General features: G+C 39.7%; 1 protein-coding gene across 3 annotated transcripts; it reads right to left on the reverse strand.

Moving 5' to 3' along the window:
• Positions 1–11,320: 11,320 nt before the first annotated feature.
• Positions 11,321–25,043, reverse strand: si:ch211-161h7.4 (muscle M-line assembly protein unc-89). 3 transcript variants are annotated; one of them, XM_021307365.2, is made up of 16 exons: positions 24,900–25,043; positions 23,384–23,427; positions 22,771–22,835; positions 22,522–22,667; positions 22,260–22,320; positions 21,877–22,081; positions 21,661–21,747; positions 20,169–20,345; positions 19,359–20,038; positions 16,655–17,143; positions 15,778–16,369; positions 15,634–15,698; positions 13,456–13,596; positions 13,168–13,328; positions 12,996–13,086; positions 11,321–11,718 (listed from the first exon to the last, which is right to left on the reverse strand). In XM_021307365.2, exons 1-16 carry the CDS (start codon positions 24,912–24,914, stop codon positions 11,636–11,638), a joined length of 3,102 nt encoding a protein of 1,033 aa, XP_021163040.2. In that variant the 5' UTR covers positions 24,915–25,043; the 3' UTR covers positions 11,321–11,635. The 3 variants fall into 3 exon arrangements, with proteins under 3 accessions (XP_021163040.2, XP_021163039.2, XP_012735640.3); XM_021307364.2 differs by having other exon boundaries at positions 15,634–15,701; positions 21,661–21,744; positions 24,900–25,042; XM_012880186.3 differs by having other exon boundaries at positions 15,634–15,701; positions 24,900–25,042.
• Between the last annotated feature and the right edge of the window lie 1,860 nt (positions 25,044–26,903).

Here is a 26,903-nt window from a genome sequence, read left to right on the forward strand (position 1 = left end):
TTCCCTTCCACTCAGACACCTGATATTTAGTCAAACATTTGTTTGGAATAATGAACCCACTGTGAGTATGTTATTTTAATTAAACTCCACTGAAATGGATGCAACATATTTCTGGGTATAAACTAGTAAAGAATGATTGGATTTCATTTATGAGGAATTTATTGAATGATGCTTGTTACCAATCCATTTGTTATTATCCAATAAGACATTAAAGTATTAAGAGAAGCATGACTCTGAAAGTGGCGAAGATAGATAGATAGATAGATAGATAGATAGATAGATAGATAGATAGATAGATAGATAGATAGATAGATAGATAGATAGATAGATAGATAGATAGATAGATAGATAGATAGATAGATAGATAGATAGATAGATAGATATATCTCTCAGTGCTGCATTTGATACAGTTGATCTCTCAGTGCTTCATTTGATACAGTTGATCACAGTGTCTTAATGTGTTGTAGGGTTCCAATAAGCAATATTAGGATTTTTTAAATTGAATTTGTCCAAAAAATTCTAGTGTGTTAATGTAAATGAAAAATCTTCAAACACAAGGATTACTTGTGGAGTACCACAGGGTTCCATGCTTGGGCCAGTTCACTTTACTATATACATATGCCTCCAGTTGGTAAAATTATCAGACAGCATGGGCTTAACTTCTACATATATGCTGATGATACTCAGCTAAATTTATCCATAAAACCTTATCAAACTGGTCAGATAGACATGTCTTGAATCTTAAAAACCTGGATGACGTTAATAATCTGCTTTTACGTTCAGACAAGACAAACGGACAATGTTTGTCTTTGAAAAACAAACAATCTGGATGCTGGTAATTTTGACCTCCTATTATAAAGTAAAAAAAAAAAACATTGGTGCTCTTTATGACCAGGACATGTCATTTATACAATAGGATTTCCTTTATCACCTCAGGAATATCGCCAAAATTATAAATATCTTGTCCAGGAGTGACACTGAACAACTAGTCCGTGTCTTTGTTACTTCAAGGCTGGACTATGGCAATTATTTATTATCAGGAAGTCCACAAAATACAGTTCGAAGTCTTCAGCTGATCCAAAATGCTGCCCTAAGAGTTCTGATGAAAACTAAAAGAAATCATATTTCTCATATTTAAGCTTCCCTTCAGTGGATCCCCATGAAATCAGGAATAGAATTTAAAATACTCCTTCTCACATATAAAGCCCTTAATACTGCCTAGTAATCCAGCATTTAACCAGCCTCACCGTATGATTTGATGCAACTGTCTTTGTAAAGTGCCTTGAGATGATGTGTTGTGAAATGGCTCTATATAAATAAAATTACATTTTTTCCATGTCCTTAGATCAACTTCAATGCCTCTCCTTCCCTCACAGCTGCACCCAGTTTCTAATCAACCACCTACTCCTTGCTCAGTAATCCTCTCTCCAGCTTAAATACCTCTGTTAGTCAAATCATCCCGTTTCCTTGTCTTCCTCTTATAATGTATTATTCTGGATTTCTTGAGTTTAGACTTGTTAATTTGTGAATTTCATTTTTTCTAAGTTAAAATGTTTGTTTCCATCGGCCTTCCTCCTCCCTGCATTTTGGTCTAGCTCTGCCTGTTTCATGACAGATGTGCAAACTTTTCGGTAACTGTATAATCAGTTGTTATATGTTTAGTTTGCTTTATTTAAAAACATGACAATGTTTTAAATAAAAAAATTAAAAAAAATAATAAAAAAAAAAACATGACAATGAATTTGGATGTTCCATGATGAATTACTGAATGCAAAACTGATTTTTTTTTTTACACTACGTTACCCACAATCCTACATGTTCATGTCTATATTCAGACCTCTAGACAAATATTCAGACATCCAGTTTAACATAACCTAAAAGTATATGGCATTTGACATTTTAAGTCCCCCCTGAACATGAGAAAATCCTCGTTATTCAATGGTGTAGCGCACATCCATCCATTTTCCGAACCGCTTAATCCCTCATGGGGTCGCGGGGGGTGCTGGTGCCTATCTCAAGCGTTCACTGGGCGAGAGGCAGGGTTCACCTGGACAGGTCGCCAGTCTGTCACAGGGCAGCACAGAGAGACTAACAGGACAAACAACCATTCACACACACACTCACACCTAAGGACAATTTGGAGAAGCCAATTAACCTAACAGTCATGTTTTTGGACTGTGGGAGGAAGCCAGAGTACCCGGAGAGAACCCACACATGCACAGGGAGAACATGCAAACTCCATGAAGAAAGACCCAGGGGTGTACTCGAACCCAGGACCTTCTTGCTGTAAGGCAACAGCGCTACCCACTGCGCCACTGTGCAGCCTGTAGCGCACATATTCCCTAGTTACTGGAGGAAAATAGGGAATACCAATATGGCGGCTGGTGGCTTCAAAGCGACTCGTAGCGGGCGACTAGCACTCCAGTGTATAATATAGCTCAGTGGTCTAGGCGCCCATTGCAATGGACATTACAAAAACAAATGTAACTAAAAACAACTATTTTGTTTCTATGCTCGAATTAAAAAATATGTTGGAAAATAATTTTTTTGCTGAATAGAAAAAAATCTGGCCTGACGTCATGTTGGAAGGTAGCTTTCTGACCCACATGCACAACCATAAGCAGGACGCCAAGGTAAGAGAGTGTATGTGCTGGATGCGCCGATTGGTGAGATTCTAAAAGTTCAGGAACTTTGGTATCTGACTGGGGAAAGGAGACCCTGATGAGGGAAGACCGAGGCGTTGAGTCCCGTTGATGGTGGAGAGTGGGCAGGCAGCCGAGTCCTGATCAGTAGAAGCCAGGAGACAGCCGTGGAATGAGCAAAAGACTGAATTCTGACTGCCCGCCTGGTACGAAGAACAAATCTTCTGAAGCTTGAAGGTAAAAGCAAACTAGACGCAGTCAAAGTTTACAGGTTAGGCACAGAGAAGGGCAATGAGGAGCTCAAACTGAATCAGCCAGGAATCTCAGAGGTCTTGAGTTACCACAGTGTGGAACCATCAGGCGAAGAGGGACCATCTGGGGGCTCTGTATAAACCCAACAGCTTGATGGGATAATTGGTGATTGGATATATGGCAGGCCACGCCCATCCACAAATAAACCCACACGCATACACCAGGATCATGACAGAAGGGTTTATTCCATTAAACTGAATGTGATATGGCTTCATTAAAGTTCTGGACTTAATTATTGAAAAGAAATCTGGGAATTATGAAGTTTAATTTCAAGCAATCCAGTCTGGAGAAGCTGGAGCTTCTTCTGCACCCAGCTGCTTACAGTGACATCATTGGGCACTGATAAAGATGCTCGCCATGTCCAATTGAACACCCAGGAAGCTGTTGATAAAGACATGTCATTAGAATATAATATAAAGGCAGGAGGGCATGTAAAGTTTATTAACCCTGTTTAAAGCGATAAATTAATGAAGAAAAGTTCATTGAGTTTCCAAGTAGACAAGTCCCTCTTCCCTAGAAGACCCGGGTTCAGATCCCAGTTGTGTCAGGAAGGGCTTCTGGCATAAAAATTCTGCCATCTGGGTGTAAATTGTAACGACTTGCTGTGGCGACTTCTGCAAAAAGGAGCAGCTGAGTGGACTCGCATTAATTACTGCGTTTTTAACTTGAACAAAGGGAACTGCCCACTATTTCTCATGTATGAACATGCACCTGCAGAAAGTGGGGCAAACATTGCATGGTTTTAAAAATCTCAGGAGCACCGTCTGTGGGGATAAAATATTATTTCAGCTCCATCCAATGTCCTCTCGGTCGGAGAAGTGAAATCGGTGAATGACATCAGACTCCTGCACATTTACGCCTCTACATTATCTATCCACCTGTTCATTCACTGCCTTCGGCTTATCCGAGATCGGGTCACGAGAGCAACAGGAGGGAACCCCAGACATCCCTCTCCGCAGCGACATCGTTCTCTGGGAACCAAGGTGTCACCAGGCTAGATGGTATATATTGTCATTCCAGCGGGTTCTGGGTCCTACCTGGAACCCGCTGGGAAATCACCGTACCTGACTCAATGTAATACAGAAAAGCAGCAGCTCTACTTTGAGATCGCCTCGGATGAAGGAGATTCTAATCCTATCTCTAAGGCTGAGCTCAAACACCCTCCAGAGGTAGCTCATTTCGGCTGCTTGTTCTCGGGATCTCATACGTTCATGGTCATGGTCATGATCCATTGTTTATGACCATAGGTGAGAGCCGGAATGTCAGTGGACTAACAAATGGTGAGCTTAGCTTTTTGGTTCAGCATTCTTCAACAAAACAGACCAGAACAGCGGCCGTATTGCTGCAGACGGAGCCCCAATCCGTCCATTTGTCCCCCACTCCATCCTACCATCACCCACGAGCAGTTCACCAAGATACTGAAACTCCTCTGCTTGAGGCGGAGACTAACCCTCAACCCAGAGAGGCGACACTTCACTAATACGAGCTAAAATAATTTACACAACTCGCTGACATAATGCACAATCATCTAGTTGAAACGGTAAATTACAGTCTAAACAGATTTGGTCTGATTTGTGAAGAATGAAAAGGCTCCTTTTGACCAAAAGTTTGGGTTTGAACTATCCAACTCCAGACCCTTTTTTTAAACCCAGAGTCAGGTTTAAAGAAAGGATTCAACAGGTTTTGGAAAATGCGCTGCATATTTATTAAAAAACCCAGGATTGTGAAAAGATGTGATCAAAACACTCTGCACTTTTAAATTCAGTCTGAATCCTAACAATAAAGAATGATTTAATTTAGCAGAAGAACAAATGTTATAAAGTTGTCCTTTGACATTTTGTTTGCATAGATTATTATAGAATGGCAGATTCAATCGATGGGTGCTCATCATGCATAAATAAGCGAATGTTTTATAAGCTTTTTTCTTTCAGCAGAAGGTCAGAGATGGAGGGGGGTTAGTCTCCAGTATGCAGCACATTATTGTACATAAATACCTTCTTTTGCAGCATGCTAAAAAGCCTTCAATTGTCCTGCCTCCTCAATCAAGTCTTTCTGCAACAAAACCTCAAACGAACACATTAAAAGATAACTTCCTGTGATTTGCCTGAACCCTGACAGAAAAACCCTGGATTGTTAGCGCGTGATTCATGGAGCGACAGTTTTATTACAATCGCCTACTGGAAACAAACACTCAAAGCCACAATAAGGGAAGGAAATTATACTTCATCCTGGAACTCTGTGCGCCACAGAAAACATGCATGGCCTTTTGTTCGGATTGATGAAATCAGCTCGTTCAGAGCTGACAATTACTTTCAGGTTTATACACACAGAATGTAAAATATAGTCGTGATCAGCCTAGATTGTCTCCTGCCTTTCCTCCTGCTGCCTGAGTGCAGCAAAACAAAGCAAAAACTAGTTAGATAGAAGGCAAGCTATCAAATGATGGCTTCGACTGCCTTCGTCAAAACATTGCTTTATAGTAGGTGGTAGATATAACAGATTGTTCTGGCTCATCTCTCTTCAACTAGCTTCACTGATTTCTGCACTGAGTTTGATCTAACTTGGGTTCACCACTTCTGGTTTCCACCTGTGCTCACGTCTTTATCCAGATTCTAAACGAGGATTATTTTTAATTAAAAATTGTTTCATTAGATAAACCTCAGAAAAACCTGACCTTGGTGCAGTGTACCTGGGGATTAGACAAGTAATTATGTTTTCAGATACACTTGAGTCGGATGGATTCAAGGATGGCAGTGGAAGTAGCAGTGCATGTTGGGAGGGCTGTAATTACACCCTGTCTTGGCTACACTTTCTGAGATCCATTATTCAGTGGCTGCTTTTTACTTAATGCAAACTTACGGCTTGCAAAAGCAACCAAGAAAAAAGGCATGAGCTACCTATCACCTGATATTGATAAGTTGTTGGATCGGTTTGCTGTGTAGTCCTAATTGGGGTGAAATGTATCCTTTACTATTTCTCAGGGAGAAAGCTAAAATCCCTGAGCAGTGGCGGTTCTAGCATGTCGGCCCCACCTTCCTCCTCCTCCCAACTGATGAAAACAAGATGTATGATAAGAAATACCTTTATTGTCCCACAATAGGGAAATGCAGGCGTGACAGTGGCAGAAACACATAGACAGAATCACACACTAGATGAGTAATCAAAAACCAAGCTGATCTAAAGTTCAATTCTAAAGCAAAGGAAAGAAAACCTATGAAAAAATGGCAAATAAATGAAATTAAGTGTTGCGCAATTATTGAAAACGTGGCATATTCGGATAGAAATGCAATATTTAAGTTAAACAGGAAATTCAGCAGTCAATTTACGCAAGGATGTGAGAAAAAAATTTGAAATGCATGACTGTACAAGCAAACACCTCAGAGTAGCTAATGCGTCTGAGACTCAGTGTAAAGGATTCTTGATCAGACCAGAGCCCCTGCAACCATTGGCATGTATGGAAGACCTATTAAGTGAGCAGCAGAGACAGACTATAAGTGTAACAGCAGCGAGGAGGAAGGACCTGAGGAAGCACTTCCTTTAGCATCTAGGGTGCAGCAGTCTGTCACAGAGGGACCTCTCCAGTTCTGCAGCAGCTCCATCCATTGGGCTGCGAGACATCATCCATCCATGTTATTTTTCTAAAAGTACTTTTGCCTCCCACTGGGTCCAGGAGGCATCCCAGGACAGAGCTTCCCCTCATAAAAAGTTTCTCCAGCCGCTTCCTCTCAGCTACAGATGAGCTGCTGCTCCAACAAACCACACCGTAAAAGATGGCGGATGCCACCAAAGAGATTAAAGAAAGTCTTCAAGAGTGCCCTTGGAAATCAGGAAACCATTTAAAATGTGGGATGGGATCAAAGGCAGCCCTGCACAAAGCAAGAGCGTCTCCTTCTCTACAACAACAACTGGGATAATCTTTTTAAACCTGGAAGGAAAAAAAACTAACTATACTAACAATGTCAGCAAAAATAATCAAAAACAATAAAAAAAAAAAAACAAACCAAACTAATTACAAATACTTTAAATCCTAATCTTAGGGAGTGGTAAATCCTTTCAGCCTATTTTACTTAGATGCTGCGTCGACAAAAGCAAATTAAGTCTCAGAAAAAACGCTGCTTTTTGGAGCATATGTTGAATGGAAGCAGGTGGAGGATAAGTACAAACCTTTCATATGACCTAATAAATATGATAAATAGGCAACAGATAAGTTGGAATTGTTTTCACCAGGTTTTGGGATTTTTTTTTTTGACATTGTGGAAATGGATTTGTGCACCCAACCGTGACTTTTCTGAAAATAATGTTGTTTTCATGACAAATCCATTTCTAAGTAATGATGTTTTCTAGTTTCTGTCTCATGAATTTTTATTGTAGCCACCACAGTCCTGGTTTCACCTGTGGTATTTAAGTGTCCAGGTGTTCACTCAGACTGAAGGCTTCTAAAATGAAATACCGCGTCCCAGCACAATATTCCCAGGATCCCAAGTTCAAGCTGTACTGAGATCCAACATCTTATGTTCAAATGAAAACAGAATCCTTCACAAGTGATGCAGTCAACCCCACTTTACCCTCGCAATATCTGAGCATAGAGGGCAGATCTCCATTTCTCGGCATCGTTGTGACATAGACAGCATATTTGGTTATAGACATGGTTCATAACCTGGAATATTATTAAAATTCTGCGCTGGTTAAAGAAGCAGTCGATTCTTTGAATCAAATCCTGCCCTAAGGCGACTCGCACTGCCAGAGCTCCATCCAAAGCCACACTGGACATAGAAAATGAGTCCTGCATGTTGATTTGTTTGATCGACGACCAGACTTTTTGCTACCTGCACAGAAAACAATAGATTAATCGCACAGCAAATTAAAAAAATAATTTTTATGAGTGACACTATGTGGCAGCTTGATGACATCATAAAGGTTGGTGAAGAAACAACAGCATACAGCTGAGGACTCTTGCTTCTGCAAAAAATATTTAACACTTAAGTGGTAGAAAATATCTCAGATTCTCATGCAGTTTACCTCCACGTGGATAATTTTGATCCATCTTAGAGCTGAAAAAAAAACACATTTTGTAATGATAACCCGTAATCAGGAGAGCGACCAGGAATTATGGGCCCTATGACAAAAGAAATGAAAATCACCCCACAAGCTTTTATATATATATATATATATATATATATATATATATATATATATATATATATATATATATATAGGCAGACAAAAGAATTTCCATACAAAACTCCGGGGCCTCAAGCCAAACACTGAAATTATCAGGTCAAAATAATTCACAAAACTTCAAGTCTATTAAAAGCTGCCATCTGAAACATCAGCTTCTCTGTATCCACGCCTGTCAGTCAGGGACCTTTGGAATTGTCCCAACACCCCCCGATACAATGCTACTGCATTTCTTGTAAGGTTCTTAAAAATCTATGACAGTCCAAAAGTCATTCTGTAACCAGTATATGTTAAGATAGGATAGAGTTTGGGGCAGCAGTGCTTGAAATTCCCTCCGGGGTCAAAGAATCCACTGGCTTAAAGGTTGATCCATCTAGAAAAAAAAAACCCTGTTAGCGCAAAAGTAAGACGGTGTATGGTTGGTTGGTTATTTCTTTGCTCTAATAGCACTTCCTGGCAATACTTTTTTTTTTGTCATCTGGAAGATATGTTTATTTCTCGTTTAATTGTGCAACACTAGCAAGGTTGAGCAGAAGAGTTGATAATGGTGACTGCATCCGTGAGGAATTTGCATAACTTCGTTAAATAAAAATGCATACATATAAAAGGAAATCAGCAACATGTCTTGTTTCCTCAAACTTCAATCATTGAATCCAATAAATCTCACCAAACAAGAGTCAGTAGCAGAATAAGGTATTTAGCACAGAGGATTTGGTATGTTTTCCATGGGTGCGACCCACGAGCACATTTTCCTTTCAACTACAGCCCTTTTCAATAAAATAAACCGACTTTGCAACAGTACAAGATTTACTGCTACAATTATAACGACAAAAATGAGCCGACCACACAGACTCTATCTGCCATATTTGGAAAACTAGTTATATGAGGTCTGGAAAAAAGGACAGACGTTGCTGGCATAAGGCCCACTAGTATTTTAGGAAGTGACGTTTGCAGCACGATATTTTACATCCATGTTAAGTTTTCCTGCTTAACATTTTCACATTAACCCTGTAACCCTTTAACCCATTGTCCAAAATCCCAATAGTCCGAAGATTCAGATCTTAATGAATGAATGAATGAATTTATTTCAGACAATTAACAAATTTAACATACATTTAACAAATATTAAATAAATCAATTTCAGAAATTACCAATTAATTAATTACCAATTAATGGGAAGGTAGTCTCTTAAATTCAGATGTTAAATCTGACCAAGTCTGTTTGAAGTTGCAGTATTGATCCTCGCTGATGACAGTTCCAGATATGCAATGTCCATATATAATTAGAGCCAGCGAGCCAAAGGTGTATCATTAAGGGGCCTCCACGTCTGGGCTATAGTTTTCTTGATTGCCGTCCGACCGGCCAGACAGATTTTACGAGCTTTATCCGTAAGAGATATCCGTGCGTAATAACTTAGCCAAAAGATAGCAGGGTCTAGAAGGCCAGGTACTCCAGGGACTTCAGCAAGACAGCGGATAACTTTGACCCAATCCCCCAGACATTCCTGAACAACATGGATGAAGGGGCCCAGACCCTATGCCTAACAATTGGAGTGAAATATGCTTAGACCAAACTTCATATGTATTAAGCGATGAAAGTCTGGGCTTTCAGTTTGTCACAAACATATAAAAAAGGATTTCTGGGTGCATCAAGTAACTAGTTAATAACTGGGTGATCACTCAACTAGCCCTAGGGGACTCTGTATGCATTACAAGAAGGCCTTATCCTAAAATAGAATAATATAAAGAATGCTCATCAATATTATATTTTGACATCAATTCCTGGAAGCTCAGAATAGAGGTTTCCACACTAATGTCTTATAACGTCTTGATACCGTCATTATCCCAATCCGTTAAAAAAATGGCCCGATGAAAAGAGCCTGCCTCAATCGCATCATTTATTATTTCCAGCTAAACCGGACCTAGAATGTCCTCAGAGTTTGAAAAAAATAAATAAAAAAAACACTTCCTTATGACTCACAAACAGCAGCAACTGGTGTAAAACCAGTAGCAGAGCAACCCAGGAAGCACTCCATGGCCACAATATATAGCTGCTCAATGGTGACATTTCATGGAGCATTTATGAACAGGTTTTTCTTTCAAAGCTTCACATCAGTGGATTTCTCTACACAATCTGTCATTCACCTCATCTCACCTTCAAATACAGAATATAACAAATTTATCTTGAGAATCAGAACTTTCAGCATCAGAAATCTGTATGGCAGACTGTCTCTTTCATTTAGAATAATCCTATTTCTGTTGCATATGTTTGTATTATTTTGACATTTGATCACTGTTACTTTTTTTTACTCATATGCAGCTTTTTACATGACACACAGGAGTTACCAATGATTTTTTTTGTTATTTCTGACTAATAATTAACAATGAATCCAGCAAGACCTTCCTTTTTTATACTACCAGTAGATAATCAAGGAGAGACAGAGGAATACATTTTTTTAAAGTATGGCTAAAGATAAATAAAAAAATAGGTACATTTTCAGAGCTAACACTCAACATCTTAATCTCCAGTTAGATTTCCTTACCTTTTACTTTTATATGTAGCTGAAAAGAAAATCTTCAAAAGACTGATTATCTTGTTTAAAGTTAGAAGATAACAGTTTTTGTTATTTAACCAGGTTTTAATCGCAGGAAACGCATCACAGATGTAACACACCCAGCACAAAGCACCACCACGGTCCTTATTATCCAACATGGCTCAAAATCTGTTTTCATTTTATTCAGAATCCAGATTTGACCACAGCAGCAATAAAATATTACTTATATCACTACTTCTGTGGGGTCAAAATTAAAAATGTAAATTCATTTAAATATAATGTATATTGGCTGTTTGGTGCCTTTTCCATTTGCTACTTTTACCTGAAATATTTATGTTAATGTAAATGAGATCTCACCAGGCTCGTTGGGAACGTCATATAAATGTGACTCCAAATGGAAATACTTTTTTTTTTTTTTTGCAATGCAAACCTTTCCATGTTTCTTCAACGCTTAAAAATGTTACAAATATTTTCCAACTGCAATACTTCCAAAGCCATTTTCCCCTCTGTTTTGTAAAGAGTTTCTTTGGCTTAAAAAAAGTATGCTAATTCAAAATCAAAGAGGATAACCAGTTGATGATTTTCTGTTTTGCTCAGTGGTGAATACAAAACTTGCAATAAAACAACATCCTGGTGAACTTAAAGTATAAATCTCCTCTGTATTTCATTTGACAAAAAAAAAAAAAAAACATCACATGTAAAATTATGACAAAAATGAGGGGGAGCAATACAAGCAGAGCACTACTTTATTTAAAACTGTCTTTTGTTTTTGCTTCTTACACAGAATCTTCTTGCTTCTTACACAGAACTGATTAAATTAGAAAAGGATGCAGAACAATTCTCTGAAAAAATAGATTATTATTTACAGGTCATATTTTACAGTTAAATCAATCTAATCTTCAGGCTGCTTACAGTCCTTGCAGACATTTCAACTTTCAGTGTGAATTGTTCAGCTTAAACTATCCGCCAATATCCTGGTGAAGAAGAGAACGGCCGGCTGTTGGCTGTTGTTCTGGATGCTGAAGGCTCTTCCTGCGAGATCAGAACAAAAACCATTAAAGCAACAATATTACTTACACACGCTTAAAACTGAATAAAGAAATACACCAATACAGCCAAATAAAGAAACTAGGACACTGTTACATCTGGAAAGTGGAATCTGGTTATGACCTGTGGCTGAAAAAGGAAGTGATTTGATTGCAGGTAAACAAACAAAACCAATCTTGTTTTACTTATTAAATGAATCAAATAAGGTCTTTTCAATCTTTCTCCACATTTTCCCCCGTTCGCTGCTGTCTCCATGTCCATTACATTTGAATAAACCTCAAAGAAAATTCTATGAAAGTACTTCCAGGGGAGCGTTACACTGCTTGTGAAAGTAAATCTGTTGGGCTTCCTCTTGATGCTCCGACAACAAATCTGAAGGCATCCGTGCTGGACAGGACGCGTTAAAAAAAATTTTATTAAAAAAAATAAAAGAACAAAAACGTCGAGTAATGATCCTCTAATCATGTGCACCTGATCAGACACGTCCATGTCAGATTTTAACCATATTAAGAGGGAAGAAGAGCTGGACGATAATTCAATAACGATATATATATATATATATATATATATATATATATATATATAAAATCGATCGATAGACGTGTATCGATGATAGAAAACAGGGTCAATAAAATATTCAATAGAATAAGTTTTTCCTCCTTTAGCATTCTAGCCTATCATGTAGCTTAATATTACATCGTTACATCCTCCCAACCAATCACAACGCAGACCCAGGAACGCCCCGTCATCAAGCCCCGCCCCGCCCCTTCAAAGAGTTCAGAGAGTAAGTGTTTTTTCTTTTTTGGTAAAGAGTTGGTTGAATAAAAGTTTGAGTTTGAATTCAGTGTTTGTGTGTTCTGTATCTAAAATAAAAAACGGTTGCTAAGCAACAGCATAAAATGTCATGGCTGCACTTAAAATATATGTTTTGAATTTGTTGATAATCGATATCGATCAATATGATTTCCATTTTATCGATATGCTTTTTTTCTATATCGTCACACCCTAACAGAAAGTGTCTTTTATTAACATAACAGTCAATAACATCACATAACAATTGCTCAGTTATACCTGAACCATGTGTTGGTGATCCAAAACAACTGGACTTTTATTCTGAATAGAAGTCCAGTTGTTTTATTTTTTAACCTGAACCGTTCAACATTAAAATTACTGTCTAGACAGGCTATCCTACCTTTTTTAACATGGCTATATTAATTAATTACACATCTCACACAGGAAGGACTGCAACATGATGTTCTTACCACACTCCACCAGAAAGCTTTGTCCAGAGCAGTAGCTCGACACCCTGCAGTCGATGGTGACCCTCACCGAGCCCGTTACCAAGCTGAAAATCTTGAAATGACAAAGAAAAAGAAGAATTTAGAAACAAAGGGACTAGTGTTCTCACATCAGGAGAGTGAGAAGTGCACTGACTGTGGTAGCGCCGTGATCCACCCAGAGAGGCTTCATCATGTACGAGCCCATCAGCAGCTTTCCGGAACAGAAGGAGGAGTTGCTAATTTCCACCTGGACACCCAGGGCCCGGTCCTTGTATAAGTACCACTGAAACTGGTCAGGGGTGATTGTAGCGCCTTCTGCAGATGAATTACATAGAAAAGTGGGTCAAATATTCATTATGTTGTACTCTTTTAACACATCTAGTAGTGTATGCACGTTTATTTAAATCCATAAATAAATAAAAACACGAGGACATGTTCTTACGGTCAGGTCCCGCAGACCAGAGATTCTGCATCCATTCAGTGAGGTATGCCTTATCCCTGGAGTGTAGCGTTAGCGAACTGAGCGGAGGACCACAGAAATCAGACATAGACAGAATGGTTTGGTTCCCGGGTGGCGTAAAAGCTGCAACACAAAAAGGAAAATGTGTAAAAAAAATAAATATCTGGAGCGTGGGAGGAAACAGTCACATTCAATGCAAGTGAGGTTAACGGAGCAACTTCAGCTGTGCATGTTGTGGACGTGAGCAACACGTCCCAGACTCAAAAACCCCGGGTCCTGCATTTTTAAATTTCCCGCAGGAGTCGGAGGGACTCGCCGTAAATATTGCAGAGTAGATGGCCACATTTTGAGCCCGACAAGAGCCACAGTCGAACGTGGCGAAGTCGTTTGATTAATTCAACAGAAAAACATTGCCTTTCCGCTGAGCCGGCAGAGAACATAATCGTCCAATCTCTGCAGGGGGAGTGTTACGACCCGAGACGGTGGATCAGAACAGAATCTGAATGAAACATATGTTTTTGTATCCTTTCATCGGATCGCTTACCTCAGAATCTCCGCTAAAATCTCTACAATCCCCACCGTTTTTTGTAAAAGAACACGCCACTGAATCGGTCGAGTGAAAGCTTTTTTTTTTTTATGCAAATAAATAATTTGTGTTTTCAAAAATCTCTCTGCCACCAGTTCTAACTCCAAAGACCCGTCAGATTTTAAATTTTCACTGATGTACAAGTTTCATTCCCATCAACGAACCCCTCTTCAATTCTTGGCACCCCAGGCAAAGGGGTGTAAAAGGCCTTAAAAGAAATTCATCTTTTATTGAGGATGCATAATGTCTCACTCTTAAGAAAAACACAGTTTCTAGTTCTTGTCCTGATCTTGTCCTAATCTTCTCTACAGCAAACCCAACAGATTTCCTAAACGATTTAAGTCCAGGATGTCTGTGAAAGACGGGTATTTCTCTGCTTGTTGGACAGTTTGTGCTGACTAGACTGTTTTGGTCCATAATAAAGTTTTTACAAAGAGTTTAAACTGAGAAAGGTATCTTTTTAGTTGGCCTATGGTTAAATGTCACACACCATCTCTGTGTTGCTCTCTAAAATCCAGGCCGGCCGCGCCTGCACGCAGACAGGTGCCACTCTGAGCTTAGGAGAGCCCATAAAATACCACCGGCAGGCACAAAATGGCGGACAGCACACCAATTGGATCAAAACGTTCTCTCCCTAACAGCGTTATGAAGTTATAAGTTACTCGCTTCTTCACTAGACATGTTCCTCTGAATTAGGGCTGGACGATAATTCAATAACAACATATATCGATCGACAGACGTATATCGATGATAGAAAAAAGGGTCAGTAAAATGTTCAATAGAATAACAGTTTTCCTTCCTTTTGCATTCTAGCCATGTAGGTTAATATTACAGTCATTGCGTCCTCCCAGTGGTGAAAAATCTTACTGCTCCTTTAAAGCAGTTCTGGTTCAAACTTTTTAATTACAGTTGATGGAGCAAATAGGATTTTACTTGTGGACAGTTTCTGACTAACTACACATCTGCTGTAGTTACATAGCGTGCTCTATTGTCTTCCCCATGCAGCTGTTGCAAAAAGAAATTAACCTCTATGTTCTATAATTTTTATACCTCGAAGGAACGGGGTCATGGATTACTCAGTTAATGTCTCTTTCTCTGCTTAACTTAAAGTATTAGTATAAGAAATGCATTAGTTGCATTTTTCATTGAGGAAGAATTGGGATACTAGTAAGTTCAGCACTGCTGATTTTTGAATGAAACGGTTATGTTCTGTTCATTTTAATCCATCTCCATATTTCACCAATCAAACTGGCAAACACAATAGTTCTTCTAATACAGCCACAAAATCCTTCCAGCTGTTTTGGTTTATAAAACCGTCACGTCTCTGTCATAGCTGTGGATTTCAGGTCCCTTCGACCACTTAACAAGCGCTTCAAGAACCCCAGCTTGTGGTGGAACAGCGAGAGCTAAAGTGTGGGGGAACCGTTTAAAAACCTCTTCCTTTTGTATTGTCCATCGATACGGCTCTGCTGATAACTAGAAACACTTCTCCCCCCTCGGTGCTGACAGAAAACCAACACTTGGAGAACGGACAGAAAAAAAGAAGTGAAAACCATTGCAGGGTTCAAACGTACTCGTTTCATCGTCATACTCTTGCAGCTCGATCATGGAGGACGGTCCGCTCATGAGGACTCTCGCCCTGCTAAAATACAAGAAACAACAGTCAAAGCCAACCCTCGGTGACATTAAAGACAGATGGAGTCATTTAGCCTCCTTACGTGTCCTCAGGACATCCCGCAGGATCAGCCTGACACCGTCCGTCCTGCGGGGTCTCCTGGCTGCGTTCGCCCCCGTCTCCTCCAGCGTTTCCATCAGCGTCGGACCGGCTGCACGTTACAGGGCCGCCGTCCACGGTCTCCTGCGCGGGCCGGGACGTGACGTTACGCCTTCTGCACTGATGTCTGTCTCTGCTGGGGGCCGCGGCGGGGGTCCCCGCCACTGAAGTGAGGTCTTTAAATGCTGCGAGAGAGCTTTTGACGGTCGATTGAGGAGACAGTGGCTTCACGAGAATCACCGGAGCTCCCCCTGGTGTCTGTGACGCAGCGTTGCCCTCTGTCCGTTTAGGCTGCTTCCTTTGACGCCTGGGCCCCAGCTCCTTCGTGGGGGACCGCCTCGGCGACGGGGAGATTATTTCCGAACCGGCGGCCTCCGTGGGAACTGTCCACCATTCTCCTGGTGGTTTCCTCCTGCGTTTTGCTGGTTCGGCGTTCCTCAGCTCCTTCCGTGGCTGACGCAGCTGCGCCACAGGGGCTGTAGACGTGGCCGTATTCTTAGAGGTGTGGTGATAGACTTTTTGAAACAGCTCATCGCCTGCAACAAAAGTACATAAAAAAAAAAAAAGTTTATTCCAGGTTTTGGACAATTGCCGTAGACTAATTTCCAAATTCAAACTTTGTTTTGCTTCGCAGTTTTACTATTTTAGACCTCTGAGGAAATGAGAATAGCCCCAAACTGATGACACAACAAAACGCAAAGTTAGCTTCCAGCGTAGCAGAAGAAGTAATGGAGATTTCACCAATCAGCCAATCAGAGAGAGCATGTACGACAGGTTCTCGTGTAATGGTTGTGAGGACTTTCCAGCTCTTGTGGTCTTACTTGAGTTGAGGCTGTGCCGTCTCTCTGAAAAGACCAGCGGGCTTGACTCCTGATCGAGGTCTTCATCGGGGATCTCCTGCTCCTCCAGCTCTGCCGCAGCTGTCGGGATTTCGTCGGGCATTTCTTTGATTTTCTCGTCTCTTTCATTTCTCCTTTTAGTCAAGTTACCTTTATTCCCTTTAGCTTCTTTAGCACGACTATTGGACACCTTTGCGGGATCTTTTGCCTTTCTTCTACCGTAGGATTTGTCTTCCATGTTCTTTGAGGTCAAAGGTACTGCCGGGTCGGACTCTTTGCTTTTCTGTTTAGACTTTTTGAGGGGTTGGGGCTTTTCTGTTCTCTCTGGGCTCTGGGGGCAGCTTTTCCACCACTCTCCTGGCGGCTTCCTCTTTCTAGGCAGCTGAGCATCCTCAGACGAACTACGTATGGAGGGAACTGACTTTATGTCTTCCTTGGCCCCTCCATCCGCTTTAGATTTCACGTCTTGGTCTGCAGAGTAGCAAGAAACATCAATTAAAAACTATATATGTATTTGTACAGTTTCAAGACAAAAAGGTCTAGATCAGGGGATTGCGACCACCCCCCTCAGTCTAGCTAAATAAAACTCGTTTAGAGACACAAAAGAAAAAAAGACAATAATTTTTATCAAAATTGTGTTAAACTATGTTTAAAAAAGCACATAATTGCCAACTAATGACTAATCTAAAGCAATATTACTGATACTTTTAGTGCATTTCTACGGTGGAGATTTGATGCAAATACTCCATGCTGAAATTGAAAATTGTGCAAATCTGCCTTTTCCCCCCCTCTATAAAGTGTTTCCCATTCACTGACTTAAATCCCCCCACACCCTCAAAAAATAAATAAAAATAAAATAAAAAGCACACAGCAATCAGCAGTCTACTACATGAACCTACAGTGTTTGTAGCACATTTGCTTGTGCTAAATGTCATTGCACAAAATGTAAATAGTTTAATGGCAATTAAATTTGAACTCTGAAAGATGTACATGTCTCGCAGTTCTTCCTTAGCAGGACCCCTACTTACATAAAACAAACTATACAGCTCATAAAAATAACATTTTTTTTAACCTTTTCAGGTAATCGGGCTAAATCAGTTGTATCTAAACTAAGTAATCTAAAAGAAAGGATTGCTGTAATTTCTTTAAAGCCATGTACCGGTAACTTGTTTTGATCTTATAATCTCAGGTTTTTGACAGGCGTGATACTGATGTAGCCTCAGTGTGCACGTGATGTTGCTCACAGAGGTCAAGTGAATGCTCAGGGAGTTTGTGTTTATGCGCAGATACATGAAGAATTAGGGGGAACGTTGATCAGCATCCATCTTAAATCCCAGATTTGTGATAACTGGCCTAATATTATGCCAGAGAACTGAGATCAAAGTTGGAGATGTTAGATATGCCACCAAAAAACCTCTGTTTTTTGCTCGAACGTAAAAAGATGGATGCCATCCAGGACTTTATCATTGAGACATTTGAACAATGAATGTAATGAGAAGCCCTTGGCTTTGTTAAGAGGGCGATAAACCTGGGAGTCCTCTGCATAACAGTGGAAGGAAACCCCATGTTTCCTGAAGATAGAACCAAGGGGAAGCAGGTACAAAGTGAAAAACAAGGGGCCTAACACGGACCCCTGTGGGACCCCACAGTGGAGAGGATCAGCAGAGGACACAAATTCAAAAGAATTACAATTATTAAGATGATATATTAAATAATTATTTTTGTTCTTTGACAAAGTATTTTGGGAAAAACTGGTTAGTTTTAAACTAAGAGCAACATATATGCTCATGCCTGTTATGTTGCTCACATAAAACTAAGAACCACATGTGTTATTTTGCTATAACTTGTTTTAACTTGTGGTGGAAACCTATGATAATGTGTTGTGGGAAAGACTGATTCTGTATTCCTTATTTTGCTTATATTTGCGCTATTATCTGAGTTTGCAATATTATTTTGCTTCACACACTGCTGAGATGCTGGGAACGTTTTTTTGTTTTGGAAACGGGACGAACAGCTCAGATGGGAGGGAGAAGTGGCCACTCTCGCTCCCATCTGATACTTTATTTAATGGATATAAAAAAGGAGGGACCGCCCTCAGTCGTTGAAGTCAGCCGTGGGTTGTATGGGCCGCGTGGATTGCTCTCTAACCGGACTGACCGACTTCCCAGTCCTACCCATGGTAAGAGATGGAACAACATGTCTGTTTGAAAGCTTGCCAGGCTTTAAGTGCTTGCTACTTTGCGTGTGCGAAGTGCATGCTGTTTTGTGTTGCTGTGTTCTGTGGAGAATAATAAATGTGTGCCTTATATTCTAACAGAAACAGTGTTTGAGTCCTTATTTGTGTTTGCCGATCTCTCCCGATCCTGAAATAAACATTTCAGAAAACATAAGAGAAACCCATCTCTCTAAAAACAAGTATATCTTCTGCTAGTTCCCCAGGATTAAAAACCAGAGCAAATTAAACCACTTTTCTGACCTACTAATATTAACCCCTTGCATGTTTCTAATAGTGCCGACTGCCAACTGAGCTGCCCATAACAGATGAAGTAGAAATCAAACTGACACGAGCTGAGAAAAGTCTCATGGAAGACATTTGGGAGGTTAAAACCTTAAACCTGTGGATGAAGTTTTAAATATTTCAGAAGAAAATTAATAAATAAAGCATTACTGGCTGAGATGACCTTACCTGTGACATCATGCCAGGCTTCAGCGTCTCCTGCCCCCAGACCATTCTGCTCCTGGCTTTGTTCCTCCGCAGCTTCAGGTGCTTCGCGCTGTTTTCTCTTCTCTTTTAGGGAGTTTTTTCCATCCTTTGCTGTAATTTCTTTCTTCTGTTTTAATGTTTTCCCCTTGCTCTGCCCGCGACCCTTCCCTCCGGTTTTCGGGGCGGGTTCTTTTTCTGGTTCCGTTTCATCCCTGGGCGGATCTTCCGGCTCGTCGCTCTGCTCTGATAAAACTTTTCTCCGTTGTTTTTTCTTGGTTGGCATTTCTTGCTCCACTGCGTCGCCAGCAGGAAGATCCTGGCGATCGAGTGAATCCCCTTTGTGATGCTCAGGCTCAACCACCTCTGGATTTTTCTTTTTGCTTTTCTTCTTCCGTTGATTAACAGCCTGACTGTCCGGTTTGCTGATGGCCATTTCTCCTTCTTCTGGTCTTTGTGGAACGTCCACAGGACCATCCTTTGTCCTCTCGTCTGTTAAGCTCTCTTTGGGGGTGCTGGAGCTCTCGTTCGGGCTTTGTCTCTTTTTTGAGACGGCTTTTCTTGGAATGGAAATGCGAATTGGTGAATCGTCTTCCAGAATCATAAAATCCTCTGGCTGCAGAGGAGGAGGCGGCAGCTGCACTTTGACTTTAGATATCTGAGAACTTATAAAGCACAAAAAAAGTGTTTCATTTAGAACAAAAAAAAAAAAAAAAACAAGATAACCCTAAAGCTATGTTTCTAACTATTATTCACTGAAACAGATTATTATGGTGTGCTTTCATCTCAGTTTACCATGATGGCTTGGACATTCTGGCCAGCTGGAGCTTCTTCAGGAAACCATCCATCTCTTTTCCCACGGCTGAAGACGGTCCTGCAAGGGGCTGAGTGGAGACGCACTGGGCCTTTTTTGTAGGAGTCACCACAGGCTCTATTCCCTCATCTTTGGATTCCTCTACGTTTTCATTGACACTGTTGAAGACACAAAACAGAAAATACTCAATTTACAAAAAAAAACAAATAAACAACTAACTAGTAGTGATGACCCAATATACTGTTTCCACGGATGTAGAATTACCTTCTGTGAGAAGATTAAACCCAAATAAAGCCGTTAATGCCTTTAAAATCTTCAGCTGGACTACAACTTTAGGTCTGTATGTTTAATCCATACAAATATATTAGTGAATCAACATTTCTTGGATCTGCAGGTTTGTTTAGGTGTCTTAGAGGTTCATACAATTGCAAAATGCTTTAATCATTGAAATACTATAATCCTTGGGTGTCAAACTTCTGTGTTTTGAGCCAAGAAGCCCAACGTCTTCCCCTCTGGAGGTAGCAGGAACCTGGTTCTGAAGGACTGGATTTAGACACCCCGGGATTATAGTATTTTCCCTGGCCAGTAAGATCCACATTAGCTACAGCATTTTGCAGATGATCATTAAGTTGGTTTGCCATCTAACTATCAAATCCTCAACTCGGTTTCTGAAATTAACCCAGACATTGTAGGGGATTGTCTTCACAAAGCTAAACACTAAACGACAGGGCCTTTAAACGTTTTTAGTTTCATAAGTCGTCCCTTTTCTTGACTCGGGTTTCTTAATTTTTCTGCACTTAGTTAAACGAGTAATAAGTAAGAAATTCACTGTGAAATTAACCAAAATCATTCTCATTTGTCTCTTGGGATGGAAGTGACATTCTCTATAAGCAATCGGTCCTCTCCGTGAATAATGTCTTAAGTCAGGTTTTTCTCCTTTCAAAATTAGAAGTATGGTGCGGAACCACTTCAGTGTGCAGTCTATGTTTACTTCCTGGTTGCTGAGCCAATCATATGAGAGTTCCCAGGGTTCCCAAAACAGAGCGCAGCATTCTGTATTTTATGTTGGCAAAAGAGCAGCAGCCTGTTGTTCCAATTTGTAACACAAGGTGTCGTTATTACTTATTGCTCCTTTATGTTTCATGACAATCCTGAAGACGGCTTCTGATTCAGCTATGTGGTTAAAGCGTAGTTTACAAACATTTTTGGCATCTGGCAACTCCATTTGAGCTAAAACTAATCTATCGTCTAAAAATAATCTAATGTAATCTTCCTATCTGACTGTATTGTACTGGTTTCATTCTAGATTTCTCGATATGAAGTGGGCCGGTCTGCCTGGTAAAGTACATTGAGTTGACATGTGTTTTGAGTCGCTGCTTTGTAAATAAACTCAATTGGATTACGGTATGAAATGACTAAAATACTGGGGGAGGGAAGCTGGGTATTCAGGGGGGAAAAAAAAAATTATCGTACCTTGAAATTGTGAAGGTTGCTTTGTGGCTGAGTGCCTCGGTCAGGACAATCCTGCTAGGAGGAGACTCCAGCTCCAAATCATCACTGCTACACATAAAAAGAACAGTAGAGACTACACTGAACAAAAAACACTAAAAAGATACAAACATAAACTCGACATATCTCAAATCATGTGTCTTTCTGACAAGCAGGAGGAAATAAAAGAAAAGCTCGTACTCCTCTGGGACTTGTGTGTTGCTTTGAGGTCTCTGGGTCGGTACGGGTTCTGAATGAAGTTCTTCGGCTTCGTCTACATCGTTAAAGAGAATCGGGGTCACGCATTGAACCTCCTGGTCCTCGGACAGCTTCTCTGGGCTCATCCTGTGTTCTCTGGGACTGGAGGTCTTAATCGGACTGCACGTTTTGAACGGGATGCACAGATCTGCAGAATAAAAAAAAAAAAGGAACTTAGAGGTCTGCATAAAAATTTAAAAAAAAAAAACGCAAAACACAAACAGGGAGCTTCTTCTAAATGTCTACCGTGTTTTGTTGGCACCATTGTGAAGCACTTTAATCAACTGTAACTGATTAAATGTGCCATATGCATAAATGTGACTTACCAATGTCCAGTTTATGTATTGGGGAGCTTGTAGTAGGAAGCTGAACATCTCCACTCTGACTCTAAACAGGTGCAAAACAAATATTAAATCAAATGGTGTCAAATTCAACTAAGGTACTTAACGCTGAAACGGCCAGGTGCCGAATCTGTAAACATGAATGTGGTCATAAAGGATCTTGCTGTAGAAATATTTTTAATACACTAAAGGACTAAAAACAATTTGATTAAGCCCCTGTAACCTCTGACAAAGTTATCGTACTGACTTGACATTGCCCGGAGATTTCGTGTCCGGGAAGTTCTCCAGTTGGGGATTGTTCCTGCAGGATCGGAGAGAGGGGTTCTTCGCTGTGGATTGTCTCAGAACTCTGAAACAAAACCGATGGTGGCTGTGTCTGGGATGCACACACATCTGGAATAAAAACCAAAAAATTGTTTACAGTAACCGAGCGTGCCGAAATATCTGGAAAAAAATTACATAATGTTAAAAAAAAAAAAAAAAGGTAAGCAGTCACCTAAATCATCAAAGAGCTTATCAACATCGTCAGTTGTCAAAATTTGTCCCCATCGATTAGATAAACTGAAACGAAAAAAGAAAAAAAGACATTTGTAATAGTAAAGCATACAGCATTTCACCTTACCAATAAATGTGCTCAACTCAAGATTCCTTCACCTTCATTGGACAATTAGACAATGAAATCCATCACACCAGGTTACATCCAGCAAATAGAAATATCTTAAATAAAAAGTGCTTTTAACTAGGGATGGGTACCTCGTTAAGGTAAGCCCCCACGTTCCCCCTTTTTACCCCTGTTCTCACATGCATCTGAGAGCAACTTGTTTTGGAGCTGTCTCTTTAAATCTAGAGACTGATTTATAGAGACAGCTTTAAATCTGTGGTGTATTGTTTTAAACTGGAGAAATTACATTCAAGAGAGTTATCTAGAAAAAACTAGTCACACCCAATATCATTAATAATGAAAATATGCCTAACTTGAACTGATGGCATAAATCCTAAATATAGGATAGTTTCTTCCTGAGTGTGAACATTTACATGAGATTAAAATTATCAAAATAATTTTTCAGGACAAATTTCACAAATAGTTTGGTGAACGGACAAAAGCATACCTTTTCTTCTCTCTAATGTAGCCAAGTTTCCCCTTTGGTCTCCTCTGTGAACAGAGAAAAATCCTTCAGTTTAGTGAGTAGAACATCAGCAGATAACGCTTCGCTTACAGCACTTCCAGGTGTCATTTAACAAACAGCCCTGAAAATGAATCCGATCTGTTCAGGCCCGTTAAACAATGGGTGCGCCTCGTCAATTTGACTTTTTTTTTTTTTTTTTTTTTTACATTTGGTCATGTTACAGCCACAAACCTCAATGTATTTCATTGGAATTTAATCAAATAGACAAACACAAAGTAGTTGCAGTATGCAGTAGCGGTATGAGGAGATAATAGAAATTTAGCGCCTGCCATGTCATCATATCATGGTAAAAGAGTAGGGCTAAAACAATTAATCGGATATATCATGATCAGTTGATTAAATGTTTAGATTAATTTGCTTAGAGTTGCCTTTGAATGCTAATGTTGAAGTTTGTAGTCCAACTTGTCTTATATCTTTGACCTACTACTATTCCACTGTTATGTACCTTCCTCTGTAATGTTTTCTTTTCTTGTCTTCTGTTCATGTACAGATCTTCGAATTGTCTTGTTACTGAAGTGTGCTTCACAAATAAATTTGCCTTGCCTTGATTATTGAAAGAATTGTCAACCAATTTAGTGATCAAATCATTAACTGGAGTCTAAAAAGAACAACCCACTCAGAGCAGTAATTAAGTCAGGATTGTACAAAAATATATATACATTTTGCATTTAAGATGAAAATCCTTCTTTGCCTGTAAATATGCTCTGCCCAGAACTCCTCAAGTGGCATAATTTAAGCTTGACCTGGTTCAAGTTCTGTATAATAATAAAAAAAAATTTTAAAAAGGCAGTTTGCTATTTGATTATTAATCCGTCAATCAAAAAAAATAGTACATAGATTACACAAGAAAGATAATATTTGCAGTTCTAGTTGTATTGTCTACTGTTTTGCCAAGCAGAGATAGGTAGATTAGACAATGATGACAGACAGAGACCTCAATTAAATTAAATAACCATGTTGATCCTTTCAGATCCCTTTTAATGAATCTCCGTAGTGTAACTAGTTCATTTTCTGATTATGTGCCACTTCTTTAAGATATCTTCGGGTGACGGGTCACCTTGGCAACGGTTATGACCCGTAACCAAACCGTTGTTTTTAATCACAGAGACACAAAGATGACGGAGGCCTGGTTACCGCTACTACGGGTCTATACAAAACATACATCGCAGTGTGATGAAGGATAACCCACTAATCCACTAAAATAAGCATGAAAGTAGTCGGATCGTTGAACAAGTCAGTGGGATCCCTGGTTGTGCGCCTGCTGGACGTACACGCATTATTATTGTTTTACTGTAAGTCGTCTTCACGTCTTGACGCAGAGGTTTTTTTTATCGGCTCCTGGTTAAACGCAACACACTGCAATGCTAAACGCTGGCCTGTGTTAGCTTGCAGGGGTGATGGAAATACACAGAGAGCCAGAAAACAAACCACAACTCACCAAAATCGCATCCATCGTCTAGCTTTTTTTTCCGCCAGTTTACAGTGTTTTAAAAAAAACGTATTCAGCGTTCGCAGAGTCAATGGCGCTGTTGACTATTTTGTCATTAACCCGCGCAGATGCTTTTTCAAACGCTTACCCAGTGCTCTGTCTTACAGGCAGCGGTGTTTTACTCCTGTTTACTTTGAAATACAGTTTTTTTCATTTCATATTATACATTAGGTCATTTTGAAGTACCTTAAACACACGCGATAACTATCAAAAGTTGGTTTCCTAATTGTTATTATACTTATTTGTGAGACTTGAAGCCTGAAAGACTCAGTTCAGGTAACATAAACACAGTGTATAAACAGGAGATTCTTCTTCTACACGTCAGCTGTCTGACTGACTGCCACCTGGAGTTGGATGTGATGTACTGCACCATTTGTTCGTTTGGGAGTGATCGATATAGGGCCTACCCGCGTTATAATTAATTCTTTACGGCATCGGGGCCCACTACTAGCACTTTGCTCACTGAAAATAAATAAATGTTCACACCCAGATCTCATATCTCGTGCTTTGCGTGAGTGTTCAAAACATTTATCATTATTTGTGCTTCGTTGACTCGTGTTCTTTAACATTTCAGATATGATTACATACAAGAAGTAAAATCTCTGCGTTTTTGTGGTCTCACATCATTGAGTCATTTTGAATATCGAGGTAAATTATGGCTTTCACGATTTTTTTCTATGTCAATGCATGGTTACAGAAAAATTTAAATAAGAAGCATGATTTTGCTTTTAATGTTTCATTTCAACAAGTGTTTTTATGCCACTAATTAGTTTGAATACACAGAACATGGTACATTTTTAGATTAGATTTTATTTATGCATTTGTTTTCAATGTGGATGACATTTAATGAAAAACATGACAATTCTTCACATAATTTTGTTGGGATAAACAATCAAAAATACATAAATGCAAGGTCTAAAATTCCTATGAGATTTTGTTTTGTAAGAGTTGTATATATTTGTATATTTAGACTTTTTTTTTTTTTACTGAAAATGTAATTTTTTTTACTAAATTAAAAAGATTTGTTTCCAGCTCTGCAAAAAATGTTTGCTGTGAAGTCTACAGATTAGAAAATGTAATCATTGTGTTTTAGCAAGGACTTAATAATGTGACCAACAAGATGCATAGAAAGACATCCTTAATGAGATGAAAGGGTAAGACATTTATTTTATTTTTCCAGCTTTCTCAAGTACAGTAATGCAACAACTTCATAGAAACAAAAGTGTTGGGTGTGCTCCAATGGTGCAGGGAAGTTTTGCGCAACCAATGTGTGGAGGCCTTAGTCCTTGACACGGCTGACCTGGGTTAGATTTCGGTCTGAGGACCTTTGCCGCATGCTACTGTGAAAATGGACAGATCCAAACTGCAACTGACAATTAGGTCTGCAGAGAGGATCCTCAGGGCTGCCCTCACTTTCATAGAAGACTTTTACAGGTAGGTCCAGAAAAGTACATCTAACATGCAGACCCCACACATCCTACACACCTGTTTTGACTTTTACCTTCAGATGGGCACTACAGAGCGCGCCTTACAAAAACCAGCAGGCACAGAGACTGTTTATTCCTTCAGGTTGCTTGTCTAATGATGAGTTTCAGTACTTAGGAATAAAAAGCAAGAGAATAAAATTGCCTTGTATACCAGTTGCTTAATCCTGCGTTGTTGTTTTTTTATAACTAGGACAGTTCTTATTCTTCTCCTAAAATGTCGGTTACATACTGTAACCCCAGATTCCATTAAGACACAGCCCTTTAAAGTGAATATATCATGCTTTTCAGTAGGGATGCACTGATCCACAATTTTTTTCACTTCCGATCCGATACCAGAATTTGGGTATCTACCAATACCAAATTCTCTGTTCTCCAAGAAACTCCAAGTACACAAAAAAAAAGTATTTACGGGCCAAAAAGTGGATTTTGCATGACATGTTCCCTTTAAGGCAATTGCTAGTAGGTT

Source organism: Fundulus heteroclitus, chromosome 21 (genome assembly GCF_011125445.2).
Source record: "Fundulus heteroclitus isolate FHET01 chromosome 21, MU-UCD_Fhet_4.1, whole genome shotgun sequence".
Classification (NCBI taxonomy): Eukaryota; Metazoa; Chordata; class Actinopteri; order Cyprinodontiformes; family Fundulidae; genus Fundulus; species Fundulus heteroclitus.